The 24438-nt window shown below is 41.4% G+C and overlaps 1 protein-coding gene across 1 annotated transcript; it reads left to right on the top strand.

Moving 5' to 3' along the window:
• rad23aa (RAD23 homolog A, nucleotide excision repair protein a) lies at window positions 1–23306 on the top strand. The gene is made up of 9 exons (XM_034189514.1): window positions 1–241; window positions 3967–4128; window positions 4405–4607; window positions 8751–8794; window positions 9407–9534; window positions 20157–20244; window positions 20815–20945; window positions 21311–21472; window positions 21562–23306. The coding sequence occupies exons 1-9, from the start codon at window positions 176–178 to the stop codon at window positions 21673–21675; spliced, it is 1098 nt and encodes a 365-aa protein (XP_034045405.1). The 5' UTR covers window positions 1–175; the 3' UTR covers window positions 21676–23306.
• Window positions 23307–24438: the final 1132 nt, after the last annotated feature.

The following is a 24438-nucleotide window of genomic DNA, read 5'->3' as shown; positions in this document are numbered from 1 at the left end:
CCTTTCTGCTCGTTGCACCAACTTGTCACCAAAGATGGCGATTTGCTGAGTGCTCATGGATGATACACACATTTCACGGCTAGTTGTTATCATACCCGAAACTCCAACTTTAAAAACGGATTAAGGCTTTACGGGCAGCAGTTTCTCCGTTCGAAGCACGCCAGTCACCGCTACAATGCAGATCACACTAAAAACACTGCAACAGCAGACTATTCAAATTGAGATAGACCCCGAGCAAACGGTGAGTGGCTGTTAGCTACTATGCTAACTTTTGCTTAACGGCGTTATGAGTGAGACACTTTAACTTTACACGTCAACTCCGAGGGTTCAGCGCTATTTGATGTGAAACACCGAAGAGCATTTGCTGTAGTTTCGGAACAAGGCATGCACAATAATGACGCGTTTTACTGTCGAGCGTACGAAATTGGATGCTAACACCGCGCAACCTGACTCACTCACTAGCAAACATTAGCCAGTTAGCTTAGCGAGCAGCTCTGTGACAAAGTCACTGCGATGTGTTTGCTAACGCTTTTCTCGTTGTTTTAGATGCGTGTCGTGGTTATTTGATGCCAATCGCATGGTAGTGATGCCTAATAATCCAATTTATATTTAGTAATGCAACTTCTATAAAGTCCTCAAAGCGACTACAGCGCTAGCGCGGTTGTTGCTGACGCCCATTAGTGTAGCTAACGCACAAAACAGCTGGTTAACAACATGCTTATTTTATTTACAGATGTGTAGCAACCCAGGCCAACTTATAGCAAACAGCAGTGTTTATTGCATTATTAGCTGTCGGTGTAGGGTTGTCGGTAGCTGTAATGGTTTTGTTGACGGTAAGCACAGTCATGGTGCAGTCTGACAGTCCATGTCGGGTACATCCTTCTTTTAATCCAAATAACTTTACTCTCACAAATGAACAAGAACTGTTCAACCAGGTATTCACAATTGTAATACGACACGCTGGTCTGTTGTGACTTGACAAGTTGTAAAATCCAATAGAAGAGGATCATGTAGGGACCTGATTCGATGACAGGTTGATGTGGTTCTCAGACCCTGATCAATACGGATTTTTTTTTTTTTTTTTTGCTGGGTCCCATACAGATATTGGAGAGTAAAGAAATTTGCAATGCCTATATATCTGTTGATATATAAAACAAAGTGGCTATCGATCTGTCGCCTTTTAATAGTACAAAATTCTATTCATGCATAGCGCAGCTATGTTGGGTTATGTCAAGGTTAAGTTGTAAGTCAAGTTTAAAGTTTCCCAGCTTGTGTCGATCAGCATTACAAGTACACATGCATGGTGGTCGGTGGCTATTGGGACAAACAAAGCCATGTGCGCAGCTGTCAGTTACGGAAGCATATTGCATTCATTGGATAAAAAAAAACATTTGACCGCTGATCTCGTAATTTACGAGAAAAGATCCACTTCCGTAACTGACAGCTGTGCACATGGCTTTGTTTGTCCGGATAGCCTCCGACCACCGCGCATGCATACTGTAATGCTGAAGTGGCTTATTGTAGAGTGAGAGATGCTGTGGCCTAATAGGGCATTGGACTGTTGAGCCAGCAGCATGGGTTTGTATCCTAATCTTATGTTTTGTTTTTTAATTATTAAATTATGGTGGTAAAGTTACAAAAGATAAATAATTACCATAGAGTGTATATATATTGATCAAAGTCTGCGTGACATCACTCATAGGTTTTCTATACAGACTCGGAACAACCAATGTGAAGCGGATACCTGGGAATCGCCATGTTGGCAGCCATGGCTGTGCTGACTGGCTATGTCACAATGAACCCCTAAATGGATAAAGAGGTGGAGCGTTGGTGGCTTAGTGTTTGATGAAAGAAGCCCAAACACACACTTATCTTCCATTCCACTAGATAAGCTCACAGGCTGACTTCGGTTCAGGTGATCAAGGGCAGATCCAGCATCCAGCGTTTTATGTGTGTGTGTGTGGGGGAGGGTTGTTGTAGATTTGTGAATGCTTAAGGGCACAACCGAAGCCCCCCCCCCCCCCCCCCCCCCCCATATTGTGAATTTTTAGGTGCCATTTCCTGCATTTTGTTATATTTCACCACAAATACTCCACAGAGAAAAGATACTTTCCAGCATTTTTTGTATTAATTTGAACTTGTACAATCTTGAATGTGATGCTATGACTTTATGATTAGAAGTAACATCACCTAAAATGCCTGTGGCAAAAAAGTGAACACCCTTGCTACACTTTGCTGAATCATGGTCTGGCACAAATGTATCCAGCTGAATCATATGTTGCTGAATAGAGGTTGAGCAACAGCGTTCAGTGGGGATTTCTTAAATTTATTTATTTATTTGGTCCATTAAATCATATTTTTGGGGAATGCTTGGTGGTTTTCATAACTGCTTTGGTGTGGACATTAAAAGTTATGAACTGCTTCTCTTCTCAGTAATTGCATTTATGGGAGTTAATAGATGAAGCTCCAGAGAGCTGCTAAAAGTACTAACGCCATTAACGTTACATAACGTTAAATAAGACAAGAATTTCACTTGGCGTGAATTTTGCAGCAGGGACATCTTAAGATGATCTGTTAGATTTTACCACACAAGAAGCCATTTTATTCCGTGCTTTTGTAATAAAATGCTCAAAATGACAGACAGCCCTCCACAACAACTAGCGATCGCATTGACCCAGACGTCTTAAACTAAGAAGTTAGAAAAAAATTCACTCCCTGTGCAGTTGTCATGAAGAGGGAAACTACCTGTAGCTAGAGACCAAAACAATTTTTTGTACCAAACTGTAAACATGTTTTTTTCTGCTCAAAAGTAGTCCATTTTAACGCTGACTTGAATTGGAATCTGCTCGCTTTTGGAGGCAACTTCAAGTGGCCAGTCAAGGAACTGCAACACTTCCTCCTTCTGAAAGAAAATGTTGGCACTTGATAATTGCCGATATTTTGGAACCACAGAAACTGTTTAATCATCACTTCAAAAAGTAATTTTGATTGTATGGAAAACATGTACAGGTTGGGGTGCTTATACTATCATAATCACATGACCTAGATTGACCAATCAAAGCCCTATGTATGAATGGAATTTTATATTATTAATATGGCTACATACAGATATCCACTGCCTATAAAAGTGTTTATTTGTCACTCCGGGCAATATACATCATGGTGTCTTCACTCAAATTGACAGTCGCCGCGTCACATTAGTCACCATTTGCAGCAATTAGACCTTGTCTATTTTGTCCCCGCCTAGCTTGTGGCATAGCGACCATTTGTCTATCATCACTGGAAAATGGGCGCTTTGACTAAAAAAGAATGGCAGCTGGTTGCATCGTCTCCCTCTCATAGTTGTTATGACCAAGTTGTGATGGGCAGTGCAGCCATGCTTGACAGCTCATAAACAATGCTGTTGGGCCGCCTTCTGCTGGACAGACTATGCAATGACACCATTTCCAACAGCCAAAGTGTTTTATCTTTATTTAGTGAAATGAAAGTTTTCATTTTGGAAAAAATAATACAGATTTTTTTTACATTTTTTTATGATGTCAGTCATGCTGACTGCTGAGCTAACCTGTGTTATGGTCACACTGCTAGTGAAAGAGCATGTGACTGTGAATCTGCAGCTTGGCTGCAATGTTGCCAGATACAGCTGATGATTTCCAGTCCAAAGACTTTTCAAAAACTGCCTTCAGCCTGCAGTATAAATTCCAAAACCACCAAATCTGGCAACAATAGACGCTTGAATATTTAGTAATGTCAGATAACAAATCAATGATACATCTTGCACACCTCTAGCGATCCGGTGAATAAGAGAGCTGACTGACATCATGTTCACAGCAAAAACTTAAGGGGATGCTGGTACATGAACTGTTGAAGGAATCTAAATGAATATTTTAGGTGAACTGAAATGAAATAACTGTTCCAATAAAGAATCGCCTCGTCCATCACTCCTGTTTTTTTCCCCTCCTTCAGGTGAAGGCATTGAAAGAGAAAATAGAAGCAGAAAGAGGAAAAGATAACTTTCCTGTATCTGGGCAAAAGCTGATATATGCTGGCAAAATCCTGCAAGATGACACGCCTATAAAAGATTACAAAATTGATGAGAAGAATTTTGTAGTAGTGATGGTGTCCAAGGTGAGTTTTTACAGCTTTGCTTTAAGTCAGGAGTACAGTTTTTTTTACTGATATTTTATTGGCTCATAGTTATCAGACTTAAAAAGATGCTGTAAAAATATGAGTAGGTTAAAGTTGTTTGTATTTGTATTGTTTAGAGCTCAGATCTGTTGTGCTGTAATGATGTTAAGGTTGTCATGTTTGAACTGATTTTACAGCGTTGTAAGTTATCTTTGAAAGTTGAAAATATAACGTCACTGTCTTTTTTTTTTTTTTTATTATGAAAACTGGTGAAAGGCTAAGCCTGCAGCTGCTGCCTCGCCTCCACCCTCAGAAGTACCCAAGCCTCCTGTCCAGGACTCTGGCTCCACATCTACAGCTGTCCCAGCTTCCAGCCCTGCCCCTGCCCCAGCCTTAACTCCAGCAGCTGTCCCCATTCCTCCTGAGGAGGCCAAAGAGGAGCCAAGTGCTGCAGCCACAGAACCACAACAACCAGCCAGGTAGAAGCTGTTTTTTTTTTCCTCTCTCTCTCTCTCTCTCTCTTCTGTCCCTCCCCTGAAATGGGCTGGATCTTGAGGCTTGATTAAAACTCATATTTAAATGTTATAGACTAAATTGCCTGTCCCAAATGTGTGTTGATCATCTGAATGAGAGCACCTTTGCTAGAGGTGCACCGATCAGGATTTTTTAGGCCGATCACTGAAATTTTGATCTGCCGATACTGATCAAGGCCGATACCGATCAAGTACATATTTGGATCATGCCCAAAATAAGAATATAGGTCTAATGTATAGGACTATTTTTGCATTAAAACTTAATGATGAAAACAAAAAACATGCATTCAAATAAAGACACTAGAATAAACTGCCAACTTTTGTTTTATTACACTGACTTTGTTCTACCAGCAAGCTTTTTTTGTTTTTCCATGTTTCATGTTGCTCAGGTTACAGCCTACAGAGAATATGTTGAGAATGTAAAATACAGCCCTCATTCTATGGGGTTAAAATTGTCTCATTAATATTTGTAAATGCACACAGGGTGATCTACAAATAATCATTGATTTGCAAATGTGTTCAGATATCCACAAATGCAAATTTCATATTTGTAACTTGTAAATTGGTCTTTGCAAATAATGTATTTGCAAATATAAAACTTAATTTGTAAAAAAAAAAAATTACATTTGTACAACTGGAAATTGTATATGTGAACTGAGTTTCAGCATTTGTGGATCACCAATTACATGCATTCATCGCTTTCCTCTGTGACATAATTTTGAGACATTCTTTTCGCGAAATCCACAGATCCACAAACAGATCAATCAATCACTTCAATTTTTTTTTTATTTCGAACTTAGTTGTCAATTCCAGTATCATGGCAGTTCACAATATAAGCAAATCAAATGAACAAAGCTTTGTACTCTCTGCACCTCTACACTCATATGAAAAAATAAACAAAATCAAAATGCCTACTGATTCACAAATACACACTCACGCGCACTGGATATCTACTAGATGGCAGTGTGGTTCCATTCATTACACAGCAGTCCATTTAGATCTCTGAGCCATTTGACTCATTTTGACTTCTGATATGAGCTGGACGGACATGGACTACATTAGATGATGGCGACTGCTCTCCTTGTCCGTCCAGCTCATATCAGAAGTCAAAATGAGTTTACGTCACAGAGGAAAGCGTGTCATGACAGGACCAAGCGCTCCCTGCGCTACTGCCTGCACTGTTGTGATCGGTCCTTTTGATCTGCGCATTTTGCCGATCACCGATCAAGGCGTGATCGGCTGATAATGATCGGTGCCCGATCGATCGGTGCACCTCTAACCTTTGCATGGGATGTGGTATTTGTTCTCAAACGTCATTGATATTTTCATGTCCAGCTTTCTGTTGTGATCAATGGAAAAACTGAAATGTTATCAACATAGATACAGTGCATCTGGATGGTATTCACAACACTTCTTTTTTTCCCACATTTTGTTATGTTACAGCCTTATTCCAAAATGAATGAAATTAATTTTTCCCCTTCAAAATTTTACTCACAACACCCATAATGACAGCATGAAAAGTTTTTGAAATTTTTGCAAATTTATTAAGAAATCACGTGTACATAAGTATTCACACCCTTTGCTCAGTACTTTGTTGATGCACTTTTGGCAGCAATTACAGCCTCAAGTCTTCTTTAATGTGATGCTACAAGCTTGGTGCACCTATCTTTGTGCAGTTTTGCCCATTTCTCTTTGCAACACCTTTCATATGCCATCAGGTTGGCTGGGGAGCATCAGTGCACAGCCATTTTCAGATCTCTCCAGAGATGTTCAGTCAGATTTAGGTCTGTGCTCTGGCTGGTCCACTCAAGGACATTCACAGAGTTGTCCCGAAGCCACTCCTTTGATATCATGGCTGTGTGCTTAGGGTCATTGTCCTGCTGAAAGATGAACAATCGCCCCAGTCTGAGGTCAAGAGCGCTCTGGAGCAGGTTTTCATCCAGGATGCCTCTGTACATTGCTGCATTTTCTGTCCCTCAATCCTGACTAGACATGGGCTGATAACCGGTTTCACAGTATACCACGGTATAAAAAGCCACGGTATCAAAACCACTAAAATGTTCCGTTATACCGTCCCTATGGTATGAGTGGGTTATGAGAATTCTTGACAGGCAGAGCGGAGGCAGCCGCTGCTGCCTTTCCCCCTGGCGTGCACCTCTGTCTCTGTTTACAAACAGGCAGCTAACGTTAGCTAGCTCTGCATCATGGCTGAAAGAGGCGAAGCCTGCGCTGAACTTTTCCCTCTGTCTAAAAGGACCAAGTCGGCTTTTTTGTTTTATTTTCTGGGGAATAGCCCTTCAAGCCAAAACGGTGGCAACAAAGCACTGTAGCTATAGCCTGAGTCGGACGCGGAGTGATTCAAGATACCCGCAAAGATTACATGGAAGGATCAAACTTTATCCCATCTTTGAAACCACTGAGAAGTACAAGCGGTGGACTCGAGTCGTGCTTGTGGTCGACCAAATTTCTCCCACAAACATGTCAAGAAGGACAAAAACATCTGTTCCAAGATCTTTGTTAGTGAAGCTGGGCCAATATTGAGCATTCGGAGTTCCGGACCTTATTCCAGCCACGTTTCTCCCTAAGCAAGTAAGTCATGTTTCCCATGGGGCAGATGCTACATGTCTAAAAGAGAGACTATTATTCTGGTATTTTCTCTAAAGTTATCAGAGGTATAGTGCTCGTAGCGGTAGACATCGCGTCAATTAGTACGCCTGAATCACACGTGCTTCATATGCAAATAGCCATAATGTTGTTAAAGCACATTTTAAAGTTAATACCGTAACGCATAATACAGTGAAACCGCGGTATTTTTGCCCACGGTTATCATACTGTCCAAATCTCATCTCAATCTCACTGACTAGTCTCCCAGTTCCTGTTGGTGAAAAACATGCCCACAGCATCATGCTGCCACCACCATGCTTCACTGTAGGGATGGTGCCTGGTTTACTCCAAACATGACACCTGGCATTCACACCAAAGAGGTCAATCTTTCTCTCATAAGATCAGAGAATTTTGTTTCTCATGGTACCTTTTTGCAAACTCCAGGTTGGCTTCCATCTGTCTTTGGCTTCCATCTGGCCACTCTGCCATACAGGCCTGATTGGTGGATTGCTGCAGAGATGGTTGTCCTTCATGAAAGTTCTCCTCTCTCCACAGAGGAGTGCTGGAGCTCTGACAGAGTGACCATCAGGTTCTTGATCACCTCCCTGACTATAGCCCGTCTCCCCTGATCGCTCAGTTTAGACGGGCAGCCAGCTCTCGGAAGAGTCCTGGTGGATCTGAACTTCTTCCATTTACAGATGATGGAGTGCTCATTGGGACCTTCAAAGCAGCAGAAATGTTTCTGTACCCTTCTCCAGATTTGTGCCTCCAGACAGTCCTGTGTTGGAGGTCTACAGACAATTCCTTTGACTTCATGCTTGGTTTGTGCTCTGACATGCACTGTCAACTGTGGGACCTTATACGTAGACAGGTGTGTGTCTTTCCAAATCATGTCTAATCAGCTGAATTTACCCCAGGTGGACTCCAATTAAGCCGTAGAAACATCTCAAGGATGATCAGCGGAAACAGGATGCACCTGAGCTCAATTATGAGCTTCAGCGCAAAGGCTGTGAATACTTACGTACATGCAATTTCTTAATTTATTTTTAATAAATTTGCTAAAATGTTACACAATGTCTTTCACATTGTCATGATGGTGTGTTGTGTGTATCTTTTTAGGACGATAATGAATTTCATCCATTTTGGAATAAGGCTGTAACATAACATTTGGGGAAAAGTGAAGTGTTGTGAATATTTTCCAGATGCACAGTATATCAAGGATTAGGAGAGATCCTCAGACAAATCAATGGTTGCAAATCATTTTAAAAGTAGATTGATGAATATTGAGAGCATGAATTGTTAGGTAGTTGGTCGTTTAATCCATTATTAATTAGTCATGTTATATTTATTTTACATTTAATGTAGTCATTTAGAGTTTAAATTGTTTTTAACTATAATGATTATCAGTTGGTATTAATGTCATCTACCACCCTGAGCTACCAGAATTGTAGTGTTTCTGATTTTTCTCTTCATCATGTTTTGTAGCTCCAGTGGTGGGAGCCAAAGCTTGGATGCCTCCTCAACTTTGGGTAGGTGATAGATGGATCTCTCCATAATGTCTGTGGCTCCACTTGTCATTGTACAGATGTAGACCATTTTTTTAATGAAATCTGTTTGTGGCCATTGACGTGTGCATGTATTCTCAGCGGTGCATCTCGTGTAAATTCTTGGTTGTACTTGCTCTGCCAGAATTTGCTGCTGCTGTGAGTCAGGGACTTTACAGCCTGAGGTGCTGTTCAGATCTTCCCTATATTTAGGCTGTGACAACTGTAAGCTGTCCTTTGTGTTGCCACACAGGGCAGTGGGGATTCCAGCTCTGTCTACTCACATGAAAAGCATTTAATAATGCATACCATACTGTGTTTTATGTGTACAATGTACGCTTTAGTAAGACTGAAATGTTGCGAGCTTTTCATTGTTTTTGTTATGTTGTGCATGTTTAATTTAACTTTTCAGTACAAAGTGCTTGGGGAAAAAAAGATTCTTTACATTTTAGTCCCTACAGGGTGAGTCATTACTGGAGCTGTTTCTGATAATGTATGTTTTAATTTATGAATTGAACTTCACTTACATATTTTTCACATATACAGTGTTGGAAGTGTTTGTAAAATTCTGATTTGTGTGTTTGTTCCTTTTTTTAGTGACTGGAGCAGAGTATGAGGCGATGCTGACAGAGATCATGTCTATGGGATATGAAAGGGAGAGAGTGGTAGCTGCACTACAGGCCAGTTTCAACAACCCCCACAGAGCTGTGGAGTATCTTCTTACTGTGAGTGTCTCGTACAGACAAACACACACAACCACACGCCAGGATTTTGTGAGACTTGGACCCTTTGAGAGTTCTGGTGGTATAATTGAGCACTTTTTAAAAGTTCAATGCATCAGTCTGGTGAACTTTGAGAGCACAACTAAGGCTAGAAGAGCTATGAAGAAATTTGTGATCTTATAAACTGTTTTGTGGTTTAGATGATGATAATACAGCAAAAAAGAAGAAAAAAAAAAGTCACATCCACAAAGTGTGGTTCATGAGTGAGAATATAATGCAGTCCACAAATGGTTGTGAAACATGAACATAATAATAGTGACTAAAAGATGTTGTAGTTGTTAAAAATCAGTGTTGAGGTCACAGGGCAGTTATTATTATCTGTTTATTTTTGGATGCCTCGGCCTGCCTATGTAATGTCTTGGTCTCGGCATCATCCGACGAATAAGCTGGGGCCTGTTTTTTTTTTTTTTTTGCACTGTTTACTTCCCACCAGTTAATGGGAGCGATGTCATGTCATCGATGATTGTTCTACCTGATGTTAAAGTCACCGGCAGGTGATCAGACGTGCATAGGTGTTTAATTCAGTTGCCATTGCAGTCTGCTGCTGAGTGCGCCGACTGGTTATCATCGAACTGGTTCGCACTGCTCCATTATGAACAAATCATTAGATCCTCTTAGAAGCTTAAGGTTAGAAATTTTGATGTTTTTGATGGTTTGGTATCCCTTGAGCATCATCCAAAAGAGCTGGTTTGAAATTGCTTCCATCATTTAAGGAATATTTCAGAACGCAAACTGGTGGTGTCAAAGGCTGAACTGGAAATGATTATTCATGCTTTTGTCTCTTCTGCTTTGGATTGTTGTAGTGGTCTTTTTACTTAACAAATCAACTTTGGAACGGCTTCAGACTGTGCAAAATGCTGCTGCGAGACTTTTAAATGGTACGAACAGAAGAACTCACAACAATCTAGTTGTGGCCTCTCTTTACTGGCTGCCAGTAAATTTTAGAATTCATTAAAAAATTTTAGTTTTAAGTTTTGGGGCCCAACATGAGCAAGCTCCCCAGTACATTGCAGAGTGCTATATAAATACATCTTGCTTACACCAAACCAAAAAGGACCTGTCATGCTAACTTTACGCATATGATGGTCGATACCTGCAATGTTTGATTGCATTATTTTCCAGTGACCACAGTACTATGCACACACATATGCATTTGCATCAAGTGATATGTCTACAAGTAATAAATGTGTAAAAAATCTTCTGAAACAGCCTTGTTACTACCCAAGCATTATAATATTCCTCCACTCAGGTAACGTATGAATGTCTGTGATTCCAACACGCTGCATCATGAAAGTGCACTAAAGATTATACAAACCCACATCCAACTCACTTGGCTGTATCTTGAAATTATGCATGAGTCTATGGGATCGGGCAGCGGCAACTACAATAGACTTTCTACAATACCTGGCCTTGACCTCGGCCTTGGGTGCTGTGGCTTCGGCCTTTGCCATAGAGATCCAGGACTTGACCTTGGATTATTCAAATTATTCAAAGCCCACTCCCTCAAGCACACTCTCAGCGGCCCAGGATTACAACTGATGTGATGAAAATGTTTTTGAATCCAAAAGAATTTTTTAAAAAGTAAGTTCTGTGGACGACTTCATTTTTACTCTGGGTCGCCACAGCAAGTCCAACACAGAGCTGCATGTTGTTCTGGCACACTTTTTACAATGGATGCTCTTCCTGATGCTGCTCCGCATTACCGTAATTTCCGGGCTGTAAGCCGCGACTTTGAACACTGCGGCTTTTACAATGATGGGGCTAATTAATGGATTTTTACAGGCTTTTTCATAAGTCGAAATGCATCAGTTGATGCTCTCAATTGATTTCCTGAAAGCTGCACTCCTCATGCGGTGTAAATTCACACAGTGTAAGTATAAGGTGTTAACCGTTCGTTTTAGTGAAGAAACATCCCTCTCTGGCTCTTTGCGCCGGAGTCGCGCCGTCAGATCAGTTAGCGGAGCGGAGGCTTCTCCCCCCACCCTGCCAAACCGGTTCTCTGTCTTGGCGCAACAAGTCGAAAAAGTCACAGCGCCTCATTAAAGTCTCCTTTACCACAGACTCCATCTGATCCTGGCTGCACGTGATGAAAGTTAGAAAAAGAAAAAGTTAAAATTACTCAGTTCTTCGTGTGGAGCAGAGACACCGTGCGCGCGCGCTGGATGATGTACGCGTTAATATTTCCATGTAACACTTAAAGGAAAAAAGCATTTATGTTACGTCTTTAAAAGTTAAAAAATCTTTCTAACATCTTTCTGTGTAAATATCTTATGTTACAATGTGGAGACCCGCGGCTTATAGACAAGTGCAGCTCATTTATGTACAGTTTCTTTTTTCTTTTTAAAATTGGTGGGTGCGGCTAATATTCAGGTGCGTTCTATAGTCTGGAAATTACAGTACATGCAGAGTGGGCACAGGTGGGAAGCTTCTGATTTCAAAGCAAGTGCACTACCCACGTGGCCATTAAATGTACCAAATGTTTTGATTCTGTGCGTGATGTTTGTTAGACTGCAGCAGCTTACAGTAGTGTTCAGAATAATAGTAGTGCTATGTGACTAAAACGATTAATCCAGGTTTTGAGTATATTTCTTATTGTTACATGGAAAACAAGGTACCAGTAGATTCAGTAGATTCTCACAAATCCAACCAGACCAAACATTCATGATATGTACACTCTTAAGGCTATGAAATTGAGCTGTTAGTAAAAAAAAAAAAGTAGAAAAGGGGGTCTTCACAATAATAGTAGTGTGGCATTCAGCCAGTGAGTTCGTCAGTTTTGTGGAACAAACAGGTGTGAATCAGGTGTCCCCTATGTAAGGATGAAGCCAGCACCTGTTGAACATGCTTTTCTCTTTGAAAGCCTGAGGAAAAGGGGACGTTCATGACATTCTTCAGAAGAACAGCGTAGTTTGATTAAAAAGTTGATTGGAGAGGGGAAAACTTATACACAGGTGCAAAAAATTATAGGCTGTTCATCTACAATGATCTCCAATGCTTTAAAATGGACAACAAAACAGAGACATGTGGAAGAAAATGGAAACAGACAAACCAGGAACTTGTCAGCGTCACTCCAGCAGCGATAGACAGCTCAGAGGCGGTTCATCCGGACCCGCGGCGGAGGCGGTTCATCCGGACCCGCGGCGGTTCATCCGGGCCCGCGGCGGAGGCGGAGGCGGTTCATTCGGGCCCGCGGTGTCGGCTACATCCGAGGCTGACGGCGGCTACATCCGCGGCTAGCGGCGGCTACATCCAGGCCCGCGGCATCGGCGGAGGCGGTTCATCCAGGCCCGCGGCATCGGCGGAGGCGATATATATCCAGGCCCGCGGCATCTGCTACATCCGAGGCTAGCGGAGGCTATATCTGCGGCTAGCGTCAGCTACATCCGGGGCTGGCGGCGGCGGCGACATCTGAGGCTGGAAGCAATTACATCTGAGGTTTCCTACGGCTACATCCGTGGCTAGCGGTAGCTACGACCGTGGCTGGGGGTGGCTGTGAACGAGGTTAGCAATGGGGAGGGTTGGTGTGCGGCGACCGGACCTGTGGTGGTGGAGGCTATGGGTGAGAATTGTTTTTGTAATCAATAGTGGCCATACTGAGCCACGATAGTCGGCATGGCACCACCCAGGAAAACAGATAAACTCGAGGAAGATATAGAGGAGATAAAGACGTCATTAAACCGTATATCAAACGACATGTCTAATTTAGACAAGCTGATGGTGGAGATTAAAGAACTCCAAAATCTGGTTAAAGAGAAGGACAAGATCATTAAGAAACGTGAGCAACGTGTAGATGAACTTGAACAATTCACTAGAAAAGATGATGTTATATCTGGACTAGAAACAAAACATCAGACATATGCAAGGGTGGTGGATTCTGGTGGAGCTAGTGGGGAGGATGCACCACCTGAAGAACGACAATCATTGGAACAACCAGTAACAAACTTTTTATATCAAAAAGGTGTTGTCATACATCAAGACACGATATCAGACTGTTATACTATTCCAACTAAAGATAGAAAAAATAAACTATCTAACATTGTTATACGATTTACAAGCAGAAAATATAAAAATGAGTTAAGACAGGCAAAGAATTTGAAAGGAACCAGTGTCTATATAAATGAGCATCTAACGAAAAAAAATGCAGATATTGCTAGGGAAGCAAGACTACTAAGAAAACAGAAACACATTGTTGCTACATGGGTCTGGAATTGTAGGGTGTGGATTAGAGTAAAAGAAGGAACAAACGGTATACAAATCAAAAACATGAAGGACCTTATGAAATACAGACCTGAATAGACAATCAAATATGACGTCTGTTGGTAATTGGACCAACAAAAAATTAGATCAAACATGGAAACAGATGATAAACTATACGACAGACACTAATATTGATGAAAGTATATTTGACTTAAAAACGATTGGTTGTATTATACGGTAGAACAGCTGAATAGTGAAAAAATTGCAGAAGATACCCTGTCACTCATACAAATCTTAGAAACATGGTGTCTAACCAGATCCTTACTCTGGATGGCATTACCCTGACCTCTAGTAATACTGTGAGAAATCTTGGAGTCATTTTTGATCAGGATATGTCATTCAAAGCGCATATTAAACAAATATGTAGGACTGCTTTTTTGCATTTACGCAATATCTCTAAAATCAGAAAGGTCTTGTCTCAGAGTGATGCTGAAAAACTAATTCATGCATTTATTTCCTCTAGGCTGGACTATTGTAATTCATTATTATCAGGTTGTCCTAAAAGTTCCCTAAAAAGCCTTCAGTTAATTCAAAATGCTGCAGCTAGAGTACTGACGGGGACTAGAAGGAGAGAGCATATCTCACCCATATTGGCCTCTCTTCATTGGCTTCCTGTTAATTCTAGAATAGAATTTAAAATTCTTCTTCTTACTTATAAGGTTTTGAATAATCAGGTCCCATCTTATCTTAGGGACCTCGTAGTACCATATCACCCCAATAGAGCGCTTCGCTCTCAGACTGCAGGCTTACTTGTAGTTCCTAGGGTTTGTAAGAGTAGAATGGGAGGCAGAGCCTTCAGCTTTCAGGCTCCTCTCCTGTGGAACCAGCTCCCAATTCAGATCAGGGAGACAGACACCCTCTCTACTTTTAAGATTAGGCTTAAAACTTTCCTTTTTGCTAAAGCTTATAGTTAGGGCTGGATCGGGTGACCCTGAACCATCCCTTAGTTATGCTGCTATAGACGTAGACTGCTGGGGGGTTCCCATGATGCACTGAGTGTTTCTTTCTCTTTTTGCTCTGTATGCACCACTCTGCATTTAATCATTAGTGATCGATCTCTGCTCCCCTCCACAGCATGTCTTTTTCCTGGTTCTCTCCCTCAGCCCCAACCAGTCCCAGCAGAAGACTGCCCCTCCCTGAGCCTGGTTCTGCTGGAGGTTTCTTCCTGTTAAAAGGGAGTTTTTCCTTCCCACTGTAGCCAAGTGCTTGCTCACAGGGGGTTGTTTTGACCGTTGGGGTTTTACATAATTATTGTATGGCCTTGCCTTACAATATAAAGCGCCTTGGGGCAACTGTTTGTTGTGATTTGGCGCTATATAAAAAAATTGATTGATTGATTGATACATATAAACAGCCGAAGCTTGTATTGTAAAATGTCACAAATAAAGGATTATTTAAATCAGTTTAAAAATAGATTTAATATTGTTGCAATCACTGAATCTTGGCTTAAAGATGATCTCATGGATGAAGTTCAAATGGAGGGATATGAGCTGTATTTTGTAAACAGAAGATATAAAAAAAGGTGGTGGTATTGCTCTGTATATAAAAACAGATCTGATGTGTACAATTGTTGAAGAAATGACAATTATGAATGATGTCATAGAAATTGTAACAGTGGAACTTGTACATGAAACATCTAAGAATATTCTAATCAGTTGTGTATACAGAGCACCAGATTCTTGTGTTGTGAAATTTACAGATAAAATAATAGAATTATTCTATCAAATTAAAAACGAAACACTTTTTATGTGTGGGGACTTTAACATTAACATAGAAAGCTCCAGTTGCCAAAGATTAAGTGATTTTGTGAACTCAGTGTATAGTTTGGGGTTATTCCCCATGATAACAAAACCAATCAGAATTACATCGCAAAGTGCAACGGTAATCGACAATACATTTACAAACAGAACAGATGAAATTATCAAGAATGGGATCTTCATGACAGATATTAGTGATCATTTACCAGTTTTTTCAATATTTAAATATAAAAATAGGTACAACAAAAAAACTGTTATAAACTTTAAGAGATAAGTCAGTAAAAGCCTTAGAGGCATTAAAATATGACCTTAAAAATCAAAATTGGAAAGACGTTTGTCAGTGATGTTAATGTAGCATATAACTAATTTATGAAAATATTGATGAAATCATACAATAAAAATTGTAAATTAATAGAAATTAGTAATAAAAGAGTAAATAAACCATGGCTGACAAAGGGAATAAAAAATGCTTGTGCAAAGAAAAACTATTTATACAGGTGCTTTTTAAAATTGCAAACAAATGAATCAGAACAAATACAAAAATATAAAAATAAACTATTAACAATAATTAGGAAACAAAAAGATTATTACAGTGAACAATTAAATAAGAGTAAAGATAATATGAGGGTAACATGGGGAATTATAAAAAGTGTGATTGATAGTGATGGAGTGAAAGCAACTATTCCAAATTACTTTAAGGAAAATAAAGAGATATATGACATAAAAGAAGTTGCAAATGGGTTTAATGATTATTTTTCAAATGTAGGATCAAGTCTGGTGGGAAATAAACCAATAATAGAAGATAAATTACATACACTGGTAAATACGGTCAATAGTATTTTCCTGGACAATGTGGAAAAAGATGAAATAAGAAATATTGTAAAAAAAACTGTGTAAGCAAAAGATCAACTGACCATGAAGATTTAGACATGACTGTAAAAAGTACAATAGAAATTGTTATTGAACCATTTTACTTATATTTGTAATCTGTCTCTATCAACTGGGATTTTTCCAGATGAAATGAAAATTGCTAAGGTAGTCCCATTATATAAAAATGGAGACAAACATAATTTTTCTAATTACAGGCCAGTTTCATTGCTTCCACAGTTTTCTAAAATTATGGAAAAAGTTTTTGTGACAAGATTGGATAAATTTATTGAGAAACATCATATTTTAAATAATGCTCAGTATGGATTTAGAACAAAACATTCGACAGCTATGGCAATTATGGAACTAATAGAGAAAATATCAACAACAATAGATAATAAGGATTATTTTGTAAGTATTTTTATTGACCTGAAAAAGGCTTTTGATGTTATAGACCACTCAAGATTGCTTCACAAGTTACAGAATTGTGTAACATTATTTATGGAGTACCACAAGGATCGGTACATGTGCAGAAGAGGTTATAATTTGCCAAAGAACACATCAACTGGCCTAAAGAGAAATGGAGAATATTTTGTGGACTGATGAGAGTAAAATTGTTTTTTTTGGGTCCAAGGGCCGCAGACAGTTTGTGAGGCGACCCCCAAACTCTGAATTCAAGCCACAGTTCACAGTGAAGACAGTGAAGCATGGTGGTGCAAGCATCATGATATGGGCATGTTTCTCCTACTATGGTGTTGGGCCTATATATCGCATACCAGGATCATGGATCAGTTTGGATATGTCAAAATACTTGAAGAGGTCATGTTGCCTTATGCCGCGTTCACACCGGGCATGATCAGACGCTACAAATTCGTGTGGGTCGCCAGGCGATGGACGCACCTCCTTCGTCCGGTGTGTCGCTCTGCTTGGGTGGACTTTCGCTGCGAAAATTCGCCCCGGTGCGTCATCAAATAGGAGGAGCTTCCATTCCGCTCGCCGGCTCCGGTTGTCAGTCAAGCTAACATGACGGACCTTGATCACATGGAGCGAGTTGTTGTGGAAAGCTCCCAATACAGAGAGTATCATTATTTGCTGCAGGAGCTGTGTCTGGGTGACGGCCGCTTTCAGTGGTCCTTCCACCTCTGCGGGACCCAGTTTGAGGACCAACTGTCCCGTTCGCGCGCAGACATGTAAATAATAAAAAAAAAAGAAACTCCGCTGCTTGCTGCAGCTGGCTCTTCCCCCAAAAAACTGTCATAATTGTGTTTAGAAACCAGTCACCATTTGTTTTATTATACATCTGTGTAGTTAATTAATAAAATATTCTCTACAGACGATTCGCTCGCGTGCGCACGTAAAAACAAAGAAAAGGAAAAAGCTCCGCTCCCGCTGCTGCAAGTAGGGCTGCTGCTCGCTCCAAAAACTCTGTCATAATTGTGTTTAGAAACCAGTCACCATTTGCTTTATTATACAGCCGTGTAGTTAATAAGTAAAATAATCTCCAGGACGATTCGCGCGCGCATGTAAAACAAAAAAATAAAAAGAAACTCCGCTCCCCACTGCTGTGGTGCTGCTGCTGCTCGCTCCAAAAACCCTGTCATGATTGTGAAATAAAGGACAAAAGAGACATAAGTCCTGCTCACAGGCTGCTACCAGATACAGGACATGTTCACATCTTCAGTCAAACTCCAGACATCTCCACGTCACTACATATTCAGTCCCTGATTGGTCATCGCGGCGCGACAAGACGAAAAAGTTCAGATTTTTGAACTTGGGGAGGAGGGAAACGCGACGTAGTATCGCGCCACAAACGCTCAAAATGCTCAAAAATGCTTCACTCGCATCGCTTCACTTGTGTCCATCGCGTCGCGCTGTGCGGTTTGGCGCCAAAACGCGTCCTTACATAGGGATTACATGGCAACCTGTGGCTGCAGTTGCTCACGTCGCGCCCGGTGTGAATGCGGCTTTATGCTGAAGAAGACATGCCCTTGAAATGGGTGTTTCAACAAGTCAATCAAGCACACTAGTAAACAAGCAAAATCTTGGTTCCAAATCAACAAAATTAATGTCTTGCAGATGTGAAGAAATCATGAAAAACTGTGGTTATACAACTAAATACTAGTTTAGTGATTCACAGGATTGCTAAAAAAAAAAGCAGTTTGAACATAAAAGTTTTGAGTTTGTAGCATCAACAGCAGATGCTGCTATTATTGTGAACATCCCCTTTTCTACTTTTTTTTTTTTTTTTTTTACTAATAGCCCAATTTCATAGCCTTAAGAGTGTGCATATCATGAATGCTTGGTCTTGTTGGATTTGTGAGAATCTACTGAATCTACTGGTACCTTGTTTCCCATGTAACAATAAGAAATATACTCAAAACCTGGATTAATCTTTTTAGTCACATAGCACTACTATTATTCTGAACACTACTATAAATCCTTCGTTGTGCTGTGCCTGAAGTAGGGTAGCTAACTGGTGTGCCGTGGGTCTCCCATGCTTTGCCAGCTTGTCTGGAGTCAAACTTAAAAAAAAAAAGAAAAAAAATGAGTGTATAGTATGCACCCTGAGTGAAATGGGCTATTACAAAATTAAGTTAAACGTCATGTTTTGGAATGAATAATGAAAACATCTTGTGTTTATCTTGTGTTTAAGTTGCTTAGTGGCTCCTGGAAATTCTGACTCACTGGCCTCTGAATTTTTCAGTTTAGCGTGGTTTAACAAATACCCACAGCACTCGTTGTTTTTAACCTTCTGTGATGCCTCACTGCGTGTGAAAATATCCTCTACAGTTCAGATCTGTGAGTGTTGTAAGTCCCTTCGGCTGCTCCCTTGTTTACACTCGGGGTCGCCACAGCAAATCCAAGGTGGATCTGCATGTTGAATTGGCACAGGTTTTATGCCGGATGCCCTTCCTGACACACCTCCACATTACATGGAGAAATGTGACAGGGGAGGGATTTGAACCCGGAACCTTCTGCACTGAAACCAAGCGCTGTGAGTGTTGTAACCCTCTAAAATTCTATCTCGCGCGTATGTCATTTAACTTGGATCATAAGCCACTCACTCATTACTGCATCTTGATCTTACCGGCGGTCACCTAACAGCAGTGCAACGTAAAGACTCCCGCTGCTCTCTGCATCAGTGCAGCCAGAGCTCTCAATAGCGGGTGTCAGGCACCAGAATCTGTTCCGATTAATTACAAAATTGATTAATTGGTTACGATGAAGGAGGTGTGGGAGGAGTTGGGTTACCAGGCTACCAGTCTGTGTGCTTGGACAGTACCCTTCATCTGCAGTCTCAGTCCACCCAGCCGTCTAAACTCTGATCTGCTCATGCTACGATATCCAGGGATGAGCACAGGCACCAAAGGCCCTCTGTGGCCGGTACAGAACGTACTTCTTTGTCTTGGTTCAAGTCTGCCACTTGAACGCAGTGGTAAATATACTGGTTCAGCTTCATTCCTCATGCAGCACAGAAATGCTGTCTTGAGAGCTGGGAGGGCAGCGCATAACCCTGATAAAATCCTTTGCCCATAATTCCTGTCTCTGCATGACCCAAAAAATGATGCTGAAGATACGCTGCAGTGAAAACTGCTTTTACGCATTATGCTTGAGAGCACTTACAAAATGAAACCAACAAAAACAAAATGAAACCAACTTAAATACATCACTTGTTATTTTCAGGGTATCCCCAGCAGCCCAGTACAGGAGACTAATCCCCCAGTGCAGCCCCCCACCTCCGGACAATCAGAAGCCCCGTCTCTAGCAGAAGGTGAGTCGTGCCACACATCACTTTAGATTCTCTTTCTTTGCCTTGTTCTCACTAAAAAACTGATCCATGTGGACATCAGCAGGTCTTCCACCCAGATGCCGTATTACCAGACAGCAAACACGACTGAGCTAACAAATCTTTAAAGCCACAATAGAAATATTTTGCTGCTTGTGCGTCTCACAGTGGCTTTTTCTCTCGGTTCTTACTTGTCCAGTGAGTGCCAGTATCTGGTAGCCTGATGATGACTGTTTAGGAGAGTTTTACTGTGTACATAATTGATTTTTAGTCCTTTGGGTGAATGTCATCAGGATTAGTGTGTGATGTGTGGTGCCCCGTCCAATGAATTTTTGTGAAAGTTGGTACAGTCTTTGATGGACTGTCTGGTTGTGGTAAGTTGAACTTTCTAATTGAATCCCTGTGAGCCCATTCATTGACATTGAATCATTGAGACATATTTGTCCAAAATTTTCTTTGTCTAAAGGACAGCAAAGTCTCTCGGCTCATTTTGTTTTTTTTTTATTTAAATCTGTGCTTCTTTCTTACTGATGATTGTGTATTTTGCGTTACCAGGAGATAATCCACTTTCATTCCTGCGGACTCAGCCCCAGTTTCAGCACATGCGAGAGGCCATCCAGCAGAATCCTGCTCTCCTGCCTGCTCTTCTTCAGCAACTAGGCAGAGAGAATCCTCAACTCCTACAGGTAACAGAGAATGCACGCTTTATTTATGCTGTTTTGGTGCTGCGCCCTCAACCTCATGACAAGTGGTTGGTTAGACCTCAAGGTTTTTATTATTCAGACATCTGTGACATCTCCACTTCCCACATGATTTTTGTTGTAACAGAAAGAAACAGGAGCCATGTGATTGGATGATTCATTAGCCACACAACATGGAGGTATTTGTGTGCTAATACACAACCTCCTCCTGGATTGATCTGCGTAAATAGATTCAATTATATAAGACACGAGTGGCAAATGTCAAAACGCTGCCCATTTTAAGGAAAAGCAAAACACGTCAGCTGTGCTGAAAAATGACCTCACTGCTTACTTCCCATTTCTTCACACAGCAAATCAGTCAGCACCAGGAGCTGTTTATCCAGATGTTGAACGAGCCAGTGGGAGAGGGAGGTAATGTGCCCGAGGTCGGTGAGATGGGGGCAGCGGGTGAAGAGGGCGCACCGGTCAACTATATCCAAGTTACACCTCAGGAGAAGGAAGCCATTGAAAGGGTGAGTGACCGTGTGAGGGATCATCCGCACATCGCACAGCGTAAAACCCTTCTGTCCTCTCACTCCTCCTCTCCCCGTCTCTCTGCCAGCTAAAAGCGTTGGGGTTCCCGGAGGCTCTGGTGATCCAGGCCTACTTTGCCTGCGAAAAGAACGAGAACCTGGCAGCCAACTTTCTCCTCAACCAGGGTTTGGAAGACGATTGAACGGTTACTGCCTTCCTGCTCCTCCCTTCCCCCCTCTCCCCTTCAGCTCGGAACACGGACTGCACCTCAACTCGACTGTACAGCCACCAACCTCAGCCCAGCAGGAGGGGGGGAGGGGAGATGGGCGGGGTCACACTCTGACGTACACAAAGTGGGGGTTGTGCGCAGGAAGGCCAGACTCAGCGCGAATATGCGGGAGGTTCGTTTGGAGGTCGGGGTGAAAATTTTTGTGGAGGAATTTTGAAATCCACGTGAATTCCAATGGAATGTGTGGGGTTTGTTTAGGGGAGACCTATAATTTGATTTTAGATGCGCTTTCTGAAGATTTAGGGAGGGAGTGACAGGGCTGATGGGCTTGTGATGAGAGTGTGCGCTTGTGTCTGTGTGTTTGTGCGTGCGAGTACATGTCTGTGTGCCTCTGCCGATGGATGCGATACAGTTAAGCAGAAAAACTAATCAATTAGCATATCTAAGTTTGTTAATGCTGTAGCCGGATCACACGGATGCACATTGTCCTTGCCGCACTTCCACACAATCACCAGTGTGTGTCACTGCTGTTCGACCCTCTGTATGCCTCATGTACCCACGTCCATCAGCATCATTAAAGATGGACTTACCTGATGTCCACGGCTTTGTTTTGGAGGAAGGAAAAAAAACATCCCTCTGGTTTGCTTTATGTCGCCCTCATGTGGCCTTCACTGCTGGCTGCAGAGTTTGGTGTGTTTACTGAAAACGTGTTTCTTGCGTGTATACGTGAGTAAATTAGCTGTTTTTATTTATGCTGATTGCTTCTGGTGCTAATTAACACTACTTGTAAAAATCCACAGTGCAACACTGAAATGTCAAATTTTGTCTTAATTATCATTAATTAGCTGAACGGACAGCTCATCACACGGTCAGACGTCTGGTCAGTTTAACACAGAGTTCCTTAATGAACTCAGACGCCATACACACGGGTGATACGTGCATGCGCTTACAACATGAATCTGTCAGAAACATCCACACATGCATGAGGAATAAACGTTTTGTGGGGTTGTGTGTTTACTGATGTGCAGCTTTTATGCTTTGTACAAACATATTTGAGGCAGAGAAAAAGCTTATCTTTACTTTGTAACTTGTAAAAAATTTAGGTTAAGATCTGTTTTAAACATCGTGAGCTGTGCACGACTCTCCCGTGGATCCAAAATGACCAAACGCCTTTACAGATTTGCAAACCTTTGAAAAAATCTTGTTCTTGCAGTTGCTGTCCGTTCAGCCCCAAAACCGGCTTATTTTCTATTTTGACACAAATCATATGAAGGCTACAGTATGCACAGAGGCGCTGCAGTGCACACATAAAACTGAATTAAAGGAAACCAAGACAAAAGCAGATCTAGTGCTCCAGTCCCAAAGAGGTTTGGGGGCGGGAATCCATATGATGGATGCGGTTGTGAGAGGTATGGATGTGCGTCAAGGCCGGTTCGACTGCAAATGTTCCCATCTTAACGAGAGTCCACAGGAAAAACAAAAAATAAAAAAAAATGTCTCCAGTTTCTGTGTGTGTGTGAAGGCGGTTTGTTGGGATAACTGTCCTACAGCATCAACATGATCTTGGACTATGCTGTGCTACATTAAATATCAGCAATCTTTCACCCGTTTGACTCTGCCTCATTAATGGAGAGTTTTGACTATATTGACTAAACAGCAAACACTCAGTGAGCATTTGTAGATAATATGGAATATAATGAAAATATGTAATTTTGAATAATTTAAAAGTATATATTTGATTTATTCCCCTCAACCATCCTGTGTGACCTTTGACCCAAGCAAAAGATTAGCTTAAAGCTTTGAAAAGTACATGTTGGGTCAGTTTGTTTTGGGTGGGGGAACAAAAATACTGCATATAACCTTAACTCCCAAACTTCATCCACATCTTGGTTCTGTGGAAATTACTCACTGCTTTCTGACATCACATTTACAGGTGCATCTGGAAAGTCACAGCCCTGCACTTTTTTCCCCACATTTTGTTGATACAGCCTTATTCCAAAATGGTGTAAATAACATCCCATCCCAATGGTGGCGCTTATAACATCCCATAATGACACAAAAAAGTTATTTTTGAAAAGTTTGCAAGTTTATTAAAAATAAAAAACTAAGAAATCACGTGTACGTAAGTATTCACACCCTTTGCTCTGTACTCTTTTGGTGCATCTTTGGCAGTAATTACAGCCTCAAGTCTTCTTGAATATGATGCCACAATTTTGTTGAAAACATCTTTGAGAAGTTTTGTTCATTCCTCTTTGCTCCATCAGGTTGGATGGGGAGCATCAGTGCACAGACATTTTCAGATCTCTCCAGAGGGGTTTCAGTTGGATTCAGGTCTGGGCTCTGGCTGGGCCACTCAAGGACGTTCACAGTTGTCCTTGAAGCCACTCCTTTGATATCTTGGCTGTGTGCTTAGGGTCATTGTCCTGCTGAAAGATGAACCATTGTCCCAGTCTGAGGTCAAGAGCGCTCTGGAGCATGTTTTCATCCAGGATGTCTCTGTACATTGCTGCTTTCATCTTTCCCTCAATCCTGACTAGTTTCCCAGTTCCTGCTGCTGGAAAACATCCCCACAGCAGGATGCTGCCACCACCATGCTTCACTGTAGGGATGATGCCTGGTTGCCTCCAAACATGACACACTAGAGGGTTCAATCTGTCATCAGACCAGAGAATTTTGTTTCTTGTGGTCTGAGAGTCCTTCAGCTGCCTTTTGGCAATATTCAGGTGGGCTGCCATG

Source organism: Thalassophryne amazonica, chromosome 16 (genome assembly GCF_902500255.1).
Source record: "Thalassophryne amazonica chromosome 16, fThaAma1.1, whole genome shotgun sequence".
NCBI classification, from domain to species: Eukaryota; Metazoa; Chordata; class Actinopteri; order Batrachoidiformes; family Batrachoididae; genus Thalassophryne; species Thalassophryne amazonica.
The sequence above is the reverse complement of the archived record's forward strand: the minus strand, read 5'-3'. Positions and strand labels throughout refer to the sequence as shown.